This window comes from Ornithorhynchus anatinus, chromosome 3 (genome assembly GCF_004115215.2).
Source record: "Ornithorhynchus anatinus isolate Pmale09 chromosome 3, mOrnAna1.pri.v4, whole genome shotgun sequence".
Lineage (NCBI taxonomy): Eukaryota > Metazoa > Chordata > Mammalia > Monotremata > Ornithorhynchidae > Ornithorhynchus > Ornithorhynchus anatinus.
In genome coordinates this window covers 30,766,853-30,778,974 of record NC_041730.1, presented here as the reverse complement: position 1 = coordinate 30,778,974, position 12,122 = coordinate 30,766,853, and the positions used below count along the sequence as shown (strand labels likewise).

The 12,122-nt window shown below is 45.0% G+C and overlaps 1 protein-coding gene across 1 annotated transcript in view; it reads right to left on the bottom strand.

Annotated features, from left to right (window-relative positions):
• Positions 1-12,122, bottom strand: part of ABTB2 (ankyrin repeat and BTB domain containing 2) — a 165,402-nt gene that overhangs the window by 45,655 nt on the left and 107,625 nt on the right. The window contains exon 2 of the mRNA XM_029061740.2: positions 7,446-7,592. Coding sequence (XP_028917573.1) covers positions 7,446-7,592 — 147 coding nt within the window. The remainder of the gene's footprint in view (positions 1-7,445; positions 7,593-12,122) is intronic.

The window sequence follows — 12,122 nt, the reverse complement described above, 5'->3', positions numbered from 1 at the left end:
CATTAACATCCAGGAAAAGCCCCTATTAACACCTGGAGAAGACTTTACTAGTCGGGTCTCAATCCAGGGATAGGGCCAGCTAAGAGCTGAAAAGTGATTAGAGAGAAGGCTGATGATTCAATCATCTGGAAGACCCTGTTGCAGGGCATTGAGCCCCTTCCCCTCAGAACTTAGACCTGAAGAAGATGAGATACACTTAGTGAAAAATTCAGGTAGAGTCCTGATGGATTCAAAATGGGGCAACAAGGTATCAATACTTGGACTCCACCCAGCCTACAAGAGGAAGGTCTGAGAATACAATGGGGCAGCATACAGTGTGCGTGTGTGTGTGTGTGTGTGTGTGTGTGTGTATGAGAGAGAGACAGAGAGAGAGACAGAGACAGAGACACGCATGCACACACAAAGGGACCGGGGAGTTCAAGTCCTGGTGGGTGAATATAAGAGCATATAAGAGAGAGAGAAAAGGAGCGAGAGCTAACTTGAGCTAGGTGGCTTGCACTGAACGGGGTGCTGACTGGAAAGCCTGCACTCTCAGTGAGCCAGCAAGTAAGCCTTAGTGAAACTCATCTGTGACAACCCCTATCAAATTCTAGTGTGGGGATGGCTGCTGGGCAAGAGTCCTTCACTGCCACTCCCCTTTGACATCAGCCCCCTTCTGCTCTCTCCACCCGGGCAGGGTTGGGGCAGCAGCAGCCATGAGGTCTTACGCAATTCTAGAATGCTGGGGTGGGGTGGCTGTGACTATGTGACTCTCGGACTTGAATGGCATGGCCTGGGAGGGGAGAAGCAGAAAATTGCTGTTCTAGCCACAAATAGCAAGGTCTTTGGGTATTTTTTCTTTTTATGTTTCTTGTCTGTTTTTTATTTTATCTTTCCTTTCGTATCCATTGTCAGCCCTCCTCCCACATTATTATTATTATTACTACTACTACTAATAATAATAATAATAATAGTGGTACTTGCTTACTGTGTGCCAAGCACCGTACTAAATGCTGGAGTAGATCCACTATAGGCAGTTCGGACACAGACCCTATTCCATCTGGGGCTCACAGACTAAGTAGGAGGGAGAAAATAAATAAATTCAATCCCCATTTTACAGATGAGGACGCTGAGATTCAGAAAAGTTGTGTCTAGCCCAAGATCATAGAGCAGGCAAGCAGCATAGCTGGGATTAGAATTCAGGTCTTCTGACTCCCAGGTCCGGGCTCTTTCCACCAGGCAACACTGCTCCTTCTTGGATTAAGCCCCTTGCTGGACAGTGATCTTGATTAATTCACATCATTTCTTTTTTTCCAATGCTTAGTACAGGGCATTGCTCAGTAAATACTATTGAATGAATTAATTAGCAAAGCAGATGGCATGGTGACTCTCCTCCTCCTCCCCCACCTGCCCTGCCCCTTCAAGCCTTTTCTGTTTGATGGCTTACATTGTCAAGTGTGGTGACCATCTAAGTCTCCATTCATTAAGCAGAAAGCTGAGTTGAAGCGGAGCTGGAGGAAACTTCAGCTCTTCAGCACCTCCATGCCACAAACCCTCTCTTGTGTTCCAGGATTCAAAGGGTTGCAAAATGAGCACAGTTCTATGCTAGCCCCAGACATTAATCAGCATGCAGATGATGGAGGTGGAGAAGACTATACCAGCAAGTTGGCTTTTCATTAAAAATATATATATATATATATATATGTATATCAAGCCAAGAAAATGCAAATAATTTGGGTGAGCCCAAACCAAACCGCATTTCTTTTTCGATGCTCCTTTTTTCCATCTCGAGCATTTGGGTCACTGTAAGAAACTACCTTCTGGGATGCTGGTTGCAGCTGTCACCTATACAATTAGGCCAAGCTAGGGCAATCTCCTTCATTAAATCTGAGGGTTCTGCCCTCCCACCTCTGGGTTGGGAGAGACTTGCTTAATAAACCACCAGGCCTGACCCTATTTCAGCCCCTTCCCCTCCCGCAGCTCTTTCAGCTGTGAGCCACCGAAACCTGGCTGAGTCTTGGCTCCCGGCTCTACTGGCCCAAATGTCACAACTCTTGGCATCACTGGAGGAAGGAAAAAGCCAATCGTCTGTGATAGCATCACATAAGGACAATGTTGAAATAATATTTCAAAGGCACAACAAAGGAAAACTTTTTAGTAATGGATTAATATAGATGACTTTGGCGGCTCCAGGCCCGAGTCTCATAGAAAAGCAAGAACCGGGAGAAAGACAAAGGAAGCCCCTTTCCACAAACAAGGACTTTCTTAAAGGACATGAACATTCAAACATCCCAATACTCATTAAGAAAGGCAGAGTTTCTGATTGAGGATTGAGGTCTTTTACATTGCTCCCTCAGAGATTTCAGAAGTCAGCAAAGCACAGAGCTGACACGTTCACCCACTCTGCCCTGACCTCCTCCCTCTACCCTCTCTGAACCCCTATGTTGAGGGCTCCTACCTTAGGAAAGGAAAGGTTTTTCCTACAACCTTGCTTCACCAGCTTGAAAGACTAGAGCTGTCATGGAGAAGCAGTATGGCTCAGTGGGGAGAAGCAGCGTGGCTCAGTGGAAAGAGCCTGGGCTTCGGAGTCAGAGGTCACGAGTTCAACTCCCAGATCTGCTACTTGTCAGCTGTGTGACTGTGGGCAAGTCACTTAACTTCTCTGTGCCTCAGTTCCCTCATCTGTAAAATGGGGATTAACTGTGAGCCCCACGTGGGACAACCTGATTACCCTGTATCTACCCCAGCGCTTAGAACAGTGCTCGGCACCTAGTAAACACTTAACAAATACCAACATTATTATTATTATTATTATGAAGGCAGCAGCCCAGGAAGAGATCCACATAAGGAAAAGGTGCCTGTCCCAGCCTGGGTCTTATCCTTTCAGGGGTATTAACCTTTTAAAAAAAGCTCGCAGGTGCTAAAGTCCGACACATGGCTTTTCAAATCAACTGACCATATTTACTGAGTGTGTACTGTGTGCACAACACTGTACTAAGCGCTTGGTAGGGTACAATAGAACATCATAGCACCCATGAAATACAAGATGGAGTCAAAGGGATGGGATTTAGAACCATTCTGCAATACAAGCTGTGGTATTTTATTTTTATTATTATCATTTTAAAATTAGTGACAAAAGGGAAGCATATTTCCATGGACTCCTCTCCAACTGGGGGGTGAAGGTCAGGCACTTCCTACCAGGATGGTTGGGAGGTTTTGAGGTAATGAATGTCAAGTCCTGTGAGATTTCTGGGTGTGAGGTGTTCAGAGCCAAGTATCATTAGCCTCATTATTATCTTTGTGTCTGCGAAGTAGAGAAAGGAGTTGTTGCTCTCATCAGTTCAGTATCTGCCTCCGCCTCCACCTCTCCTCCCTCTTTAGAGACCGTGCCAACATGTTGGGAAACTCCATGGCCTAGTGGAAAGAGCATGGGCTTGGGAGTCAGGGAACCTGGGCTCTAATCCTGACTCTGTCACTTACCTACTAGATGTAACCTCAGGATAGTCACTGAATTTTTCAGTGCCTCTGTTTCCATGTCTTTAAAATGTTCTCCCTTCCCCTTAGACTGTGAGTTCTGTGTGGGACAGGGACTGTGTCTGATCCGATTAGTTGCAATTACTCCAGAGCTTAGTACAGTGCTTGACACATAAGAAAAGCACTTAACAAATAACACAATTAATATTAATATAGACTTCATGACTTTGCATTTTCAGAAGAACTGGGCTGCAGGAGCTAAGCATATTAAATTTCCTGGTCCACTCTCTGAAAAGTCAACTACCCTAGAAAATTGCTGTTTGGCAAGTGCTAGCTAAACAGCCCCAGGTGAGTAGCTAGGAGAGCATGGATATCCATTCCTCAGTGGTATTATTGGTACTAAGTGCTTGGGAGAGTACAATATAGCAGAATTAGCAGAAAGTTTCCCTGCCTATAATGAGTGTCTAGAGGAGGTGACAGATATTAATACAGATAACCATCGACTGCTGACCCAGAAGGAGAATATTCAGATCCTTGCTGGGTTCTAGCTGCACTAAGGTCCTTAGCAGCTAACACATGATAGAATTTGCAGTGGTGCTATTGAAACCCATAGTTCACATCAGGTCTGGGGTGAGGCAGGAAACATCCCCGCTCTACCAGGATTCCACCGGCACAACTGTGATAACATGCCAGTCCATTTAAGTGGACAAGTGGAAGGAGTCATCAGAGATCAGGGCGAAACCTATAACTTTCTCCAAGGAGCTGCTGCACCCCAACTAAAATCCTGGGTCTCTGCAGAGATGGCAGGAACTAGTCAACGAAAGGTAGTGTGACAAAAGTGAGAGTAAGTTCCCATCTGCTCTATCTATCCTGCGACTCTCAGTTTCAGCCTCAGACTTGCTGTTCTCATCATCTGGACGCAAACTCAGGCAGAATCCAAAACCGCCTTCACATTTCAGGTTTCTGCTGTTCAGGCTCAAAATAGCTCCAACTCAGAATCCAAAGAGCGAGGCCAGAGTATTATTAACTTTATGCAGACTCTGGGCTTGCGATAGAACCAGTCCTCTTTGCCCACTTCAGGGTTATCAGGATTGTCAGTTCTAATGCCACTGACCTCAAACTCTTTGGAATAAAAAATCCTGAGAAGAGCCTCCTCGCTGACCACCCTGGCTCAGGTCTCTCCCCACTCTAGGCCTTACTTCACTCCGTTGTTTGGATCATTTTTCTTAAAAAATGTTGAGTTTGTGTGTCCCCACTCCTCAAGAACCTCCTGGGGTTGCCCATCCACCTCTGCATCATGGAGAAACTCCTTTAAAGCACTCAATTAACTTTCTCCATCTTACCTTACCTCCCTGATCATGTCATCCCTTTGGCCAGGAACTCCCTCCCCCTTCACATACAACAGATGACCAGTCTCCCTACCTTAGAAATCTTATTAAAATCACATCTCCTCCAAAAGTCCTTCCTCAACGGAGCCCTCTCTTCTGCATCATGTATGCACTTGAATCTGTACCCTTTAAACACTTGATATTCACCCCACCCCCAGCACCATGGTTCTTAAGCACATATCTTCAATTTCTTTTAATGTCTATCTCCCCCTCTAGGCTGTAAACTCTTTGTTGGCAGGAAACATGTCTACCAACTGTTGTACTCTCCCTAGTGCTTAATACAGTTCTCTGCAAACTGTAAGAGCTCAATAAATACCACTGATTCACTGGTTGATTGCCATCAATAGCAGGAAGAAATAGGGAGAGCTGATTTGTAGGAGAGATTTTCCTTTGAAGTTGAAAGAAATTCTAAAGTAAATTTAAAGTCTTTCTCATGTAAGACCATATTATTTCCTTAATGAAGCGCTTTTGAGATGTCTCCAAAGGATCTATGGCTTTGACCAATTAACACCAAACCTTAAAGAGCCTAAAAATTTGCTCCTTTAATCACAATGCCCTTTCCCTCTTGTTGATGTTTTGTTGTCCTGTCTTTTATGCTGGTTTTGTGTCTTGTTTCATCCTTCCTTCGTGTCTGTCACCCTTCCCCTAATTCTTAAATTGTGAACTGCCTAAGGGGACTAATTTTCACTTGTGCAATTTTTTTTCCCAGTACTTAATAGCACACTCTACACAAAGCATATAATAAATACTCTTAGTACTATTACTCCAGAGTCTTTCACTTTGGGAGGGAGGTCTCTTACAGGGGGATCCTTCATTGGAATTCTTTCCTGACCATACAATGTGCTCAGCTGGGCACTTTCGGTACCTTTTTGAGATCGGTGTTACTGCTAGGTGCTCTCATTCTAAAACTGATGCCCTAGAAGAGTGGTTAGAAGCTATGAGCAGACTTAATCCCTTCCTTCCACGGCCTTGGATGTAAAAGTCTTTAAGAGAGGAAGTGGTCCCCAGGGCCTCCTGCTCTGCCCCAAAGTGATGGTCACACTAGGTAGCAGCCTGAGGATTTGCTGCTCTTAGGCTCTGACTATGATGATTGGTTGCAATTGCCTTTTAGGTGTCAAAGAGGAATTGATGATGATGATGGTATTTGTTAAGCACTTACTATGTGCCAAGCACTGTTCTATAGCTGGGGTAGATACAAGGTTATCAGGTTGTCCCACATGGGGCTCACAGTCTTAATCCCCATTTTACAGATGAGATAACTGAGGCACAGAGAAGTTAAGTGGCTTCCCTAAAGTCACACAGCTGACAAACGGTGGAGTCAGTATTCGAACCCATGACCTCTGACTCCCAAATCCATGCTCTTTCTCCTAAGCGATGCTGCATTGGTGTTCCCACAAAGCTTAAGTATGAACATGCTTCTTCCACTCAGCAGATGTCAAAAGCCTCCCCCTGCTTGGGAATCATTCCGAAGAGTAAAATGAAAAACGCAACTGTAACTAACAAACAATAGCAGGTTCCTGTGCACAGCTTTGAGTCTGGATCCCAAGGTGGGTGTACACCATGGCCCGTGGGTAAAATCTCTAAGAAAAATATTCCAGTCCCATTATTCAATGAGATATTCACACAGGACAAAGCTCAGGATAGCACTGACCACTTCTATTTCTAGACTGTAAGCTCGTTGTAGGCAAGGAATGTGTCGGCTTATTGTTATACTGTACTCTCCCAAAAGCTTAGTACAGTGCTTTGCACACAGTACGCACTGAATAAATATGACTGAATGAGTAATTCCTGCACAGTTCCCAGGTGTGGTTGAGTCAGGAGATCTGGTTTCTATTCCCAGTTCTGCCTCTCTCTGGCTGAAAGTGGTCTTGAACAGGCCATGTTGTTTCTCATCCTGAGCGATGGAGAAGGGCGAGAAGAATCTATTACAGAGATGTAAGGAGCAGGGGCTTGGAAATATCCAGGGGGGTATCATTCACATGAAAATGGCTAATAATCCAAATTTGAGGACAGAATCTGTTGTGCAGAGGTGGGGCACCCTACCAGTCAAGACTGTTCAAGTATTAGGGGCTGAGCCAACTCAGTGATACTGAAATTCTCTCAAAAATACAGAATATGTAAGCTTGACTTGAACTCAGAAGAACAAAGTGGCAGAAACGGTATCTCTGCTTAATAAACCCTAGAACACTGCTCTTCTCAAATCATCATACCATGTGTCCTACTAATGTAAAGGAGACAAATTCCATAGGTAGGGAATGCTTACAGGTGATTTATTTATATAATCAATTCTCAATAAGGGTGGGGGAAACCAGTGTTGAAACCTCCCTTGAAGTTGGCACTGCTGTTCAAGAGCAGATATATTGGTTTCACCCCTCCCTCCTCTCCACCCTTCCCCTCTCCCACTCTTGCACACTCACTCTCTCCCAAAGGTGAAATTACTGATGGGCGGGTGGGGTGGGGAGGAAGGCCTTCAGAAGGCAGTTGAAATTTTAGAGTTCGAGGAGGAGGAGAAACTGGGGTGATAAGATCTTAAATACTATCCCCTCCACCCCACCTGCCCCCTCCTGCCAATTCAGTAGGTTGAAAAAGCCCTCGCAAACTCACTCAGTTCAGAGATGCTCCCCACACAGGTAGCCAGGAGAGACTGTTCTAAAGTTCGAAGTTCCAGTTGGGCATAGGCATCGACTCGGTCATCGTCGCACAGGGATCCATCATTGTAGGGGCTGAAGTAAGCAGGCAGGGATAAAACACCTGGGAACAAAACACAGCATACTCCTCACCAAAATGTACATATTGGGAGGGGGAAGGCTTAGGGATAGCAGTTTCATTAGGTGGGTAATCAATTAATCCACAGCATTTACTAAGCTCTTACTGTGTGCAGAACACTGTACCAATCACTTGGAAGAGTACAATAAAATATAATCTAATGAGGAAGACAGACACTAAAATAAATTACATAAGAAACAGACTATAAGCATAAATATATTAACGTTGGTGCCGGGGGGTGGAGGTCATGAATTCTTAAATGCTTAGCTGGCATAAAAATGCTAAAGTGGCTGTTAGGGATATGAGGCAGGGAGATGGGAAATCAATCAGGGAAGGCCTCCTGGAGATCTAATTTCAGAATCTGAAGATGGGGAGAGCAGCAGATTGATGGATGTCAGGGAGGAAGGATACAGCAAGAGGTCAGTGGTTGGAGAGGCAAGAACGAGGCTCAGCGAATACGTTAGCTTCATGGATCAATCAACCAATGGTATTTATTGAATGCTTACCGTTACAGCATGCTGTACCAAGCACTTGGGAAAGTACAATATAATTGCTTTGGTAAGATGCAATCCCTGCCCCCAAAGTCCTGGAGTGCAAGCTGAGGTGGGAGAGGAGAGTGGCTAAGTCAGGGGAGACCTGATTGAGAGCCAGCTATCAAGAGATTCAGCTGACTGAGGAACAGAATGACCAACCATTAGTGGTGGTATCAACTGTGATGAAAAAGGTGAAGGAGAGGATTTGGGGAGGGAAGATGAGGAGTTAAGTTTAGGATATACTGTGCTTGAAGTGCTGGCAGGACATTCATGTAACAATACCTGTAGTAAGCTTGTTGTGAGCAGGGAGCCTGTCTATTGATATACTCTGCTCTCCCAAGCACTTAGTACGGTGCTCTGAACACAGTAAGCATTCAATAAATATGATTGAATGAATGAATGATGTCCTGTGAGATGGCAGAGGATAGAGGTGAAAGCTAGTGAGAATAGATTTGGGAGTCATCTTCATAGAGGTAATAGCTGAAAATAGGGAAGCTGATGAGCTCCCCTGCCTCAAGAGAATGAATGCAAATTACGATAAAGGAACCCAGATCATACCCTTGGGGGCCACCAACAGTTAGGGTACTGGAGACAGAAAGAGACTGACAAATAAGGTAATGGATTATCTCTACCACCGATGGTATTTTCTGGGCAATACTCCCATCAAGGTCATCTCAGCCCTGACAAGGAGTTCAGGCCCCAAAGAAAGTCCTGGATGAATTCCTGATGGCCCTGGTGTCTGAGGCTGTCTCTCTGTACCTGGGAATACAGTACAGTAATTCTCCTCACTTGTGTTCCATGGGGCAGACACAATTAACACTGGCAGGAATTTCTGGATGTGGAGGTAAAGGGGGAGGAACTCTAGCCTCCTCTGGGCGTTGCAAGGGAAGTCTCCACCCCCCTCCTCCCTTTAAAGCTCCAGACTGCAGCTAGAGGTGTGTCTCAGATTACACAGTCAGCAGTGGAATTCCCCCCCCTCCCCAGGCATTTTGCTCTCCACCCACAGAGCTCCATAAATCTCATCTTTCTTTCTTGGTGAAAAGGTAGAAAATTTTATGAAAGGGATGCTGCTTTCCACTAGCACAACAAAAGGAACAGGTCTTTTGATGGGCATGGACAAGGCCAATTAGTGTTCCTGATTAACACTTGAATGGCAGAGGCAGATCTGAATTGCTGCAGGGATTAGGAAATTAAGTCCCAGAGGGTGTCTGCAGTCTGTAAATGCCTGAAATGTTCTGTGGGGCTTCTTAGAAAAGCCTAAGAATACAAACTACTCCTTGTTTAAATTACATTTTGATATTTGAAACCGTGTGGTTACATAGATTTTGTCTCAAAGAACCTAGATTTTAAGAGATTTGAACCCAGAGGCTTCCTGCACTGGTAGAATGACCCATTACCCGTTCCTGTGCTCCCATTTTACTGTTTCCAAAGTTGATGGGAATACTATTGGTTTCTGCAATTATATGCAAACAAATAAGAAATTCATTGTGCTTATACCCAGAAGCTTAAGAAAAATGTGTGCCTTTTTAAACACTAGAAATAATTATCCATAGGAAAGTTCCGGGTGAGTGTGCAGTCATCTAAATAGGAGGAAGCGGTCAGTCGTTCGAGCCTGTAAGACTGAGGTGGAAGCAGGAGCAAGTTTCTATTCACGGTCTGGCCTATACGCTTCAGTCTAGACTGTAGCTTGGTTATTCTTGTCTAGGGATACCACTTTGTTCAGAGGAAGCCATCACAACCTTCTACTCTGCTAGTCACAAGATTCCTGCCTAAGGATTTTAATCCTGACAACCCCCACACTGCAAGCTGCTTTTTGTCCCTCTTGTCAATTCTTCCCCTTTGGGACCTGATGATTCTTTTTAACAGCTCTGTCAAAGTCTTCCAGCCTTCCCCCTCCAGCTCATCCTGCTCTCCCTGATCTTCCAGACAGCTCCAGACAGTTCATTTTTCTACATTTGGGGCTGGTTAGCACCTCCGTCTGTATTCTACTGCTGAGAATCTCCAGTCCCCGGGCCTTTCCTGCCCCTCATGAGCCTCAGGGCCACCCTTCATATCCGCTCCAAACTCGAACGCCTCCTGGAGGACTGTTATTCGGGGAATAAGGGACCAGGTTTAGACCACCTCCACTCTCCACTGTATGGTAATAATGTTGGTATTTGTTAAGCACTTACTACATGCAGAGCACTTTTCTAAGCGCTGGGGGATACAAGGTGATCAGGATGTCCCACGGGGGCTCACGGTCTTCATCCCCATTTTACAGATGAGGTAACTGAGACCCAGAGAAGTGAAGTGACTTGCCCACAGTCACACAGCTGACAAGTGGCAGAACCCATGACCACTGACTCCCAAGCCCGGGCTCTCTCCATTGAGCCACGCTGCTTCCCTAATAATTATGGTATTTCTTAAGCGCTTCCTATGTGCAGAGTACTGTCCTAAGCGCTGGGATAGATACAGGATAATCAGATTGTCCCACGTGGGGCTCTCATTTTTTAATCCCCATTTTTGCAGATGAGGTAACTGAGGCAAAGAGAAGTTAAGTGACTTGCCCAAGGTCACACAGCAGACAAGTGGCAGAGCCGGGATTAGAACCCACGACCTCTGACTCCCAAGCCCAGGCTCTTTCCATTACTGTTACTGTTACCATTACTGTGGTACTGTTCATTAAAGGAGTAGCCCTTGCCAACCACTGTGGAACTGGAGTTAGTAGTGAGCTCTAAGGATAAAATACAAAACCAAAACACTACACACACACACACACACACACACACACACACACACACACTCTCTCTCTCCATCATCACCCACCCACACACCTCCCTGCCCCTCCCTACCCCCAGGCCTTAACTCCCCAAAAACAACTCCTACACACACCAGAGAGCATAAATGCAGACCTAACCCACTTTCCTTTTCCATATAAGCCCCTTGAAAAAACCTTGATGACATATGGATCAAATTTACAGTGCTCAGAGAGCTTGAATGGGAAATTCAGCTGATTTGTCAAAAGATTCAAACAGAGGCACAAAATTTTAATGGATCTGGAAAGAGAAGCTGGCAGCTACATTAATAATTCTTCCCTGAAGTGGCCCCTCCTTCCAAATCTGATTTTCAGTATAGATTTTCTCCACATTATTAAGTGATTCTGTAAAAAGAACTGTATTCAGCCCAGCTCATTTTCCCATAAGGCTTAAAATGAGCATATAAATCCAGGAAGAGGGTGGGAAAGGTGAAGCTCTTATTAACAGGGGGGAATCCAAGTCTATAGAAACAGCACTAGAAGGGACATTAGGAGTTCTTTTGGTCCACGTCCTAGCCCCCAGGCAATGTATTCTAAACCATTCTAGACTGACAATTATTATTTTGTTCTTTTAAGTTCTATGGGAGAAAATGCCATAATCTCTCTTCCAAATCGAATCTTGTCCTGAGTGACCGATAATAGCAAGGAAGTTCTTACTTATTTCTAACCTCAAGGCTTCCTGTTGTAATATCTGTCCATTTGGCCCTCAGTTGAGGTGGGACACAGCTGGCCACCATTTTCAGAACACCCAGGCAGCATCTTTCACCTATTCAGAGACAAGCTATTTTTTCAGGTGAAATTATCCCAACCCTTCTTCTAATTCATCCTCCCCAGCTTTATTTTGCAAACCTTAACCTCTGAATCACTGAAGCAGTCCCCAGCTCTCACATTGAGTGTGTAGAACTCAGCAATAACTTTGCCCAGTTTCTTTCCAGCCCCCAACCCTTCAGAAAAGCCAATGAACCAGGAGTGCCCAGTCTTCTTCTGAGCTTTGCCCCAACTGTGGGATAATGGACATTCACAGTCACAGTACCCAGTACAGTTGGTTCTGTCAGAACCTTTTGGACAAAACATGAGGGCACATCTATTTCTCTACCTGGATTGATTGATCTACCTGGATACAGCAAGAAATGCACTGCAGAGAGTAAGCTCTCGATAAACCCCATCGATTGATTGATTGCTGGTTGC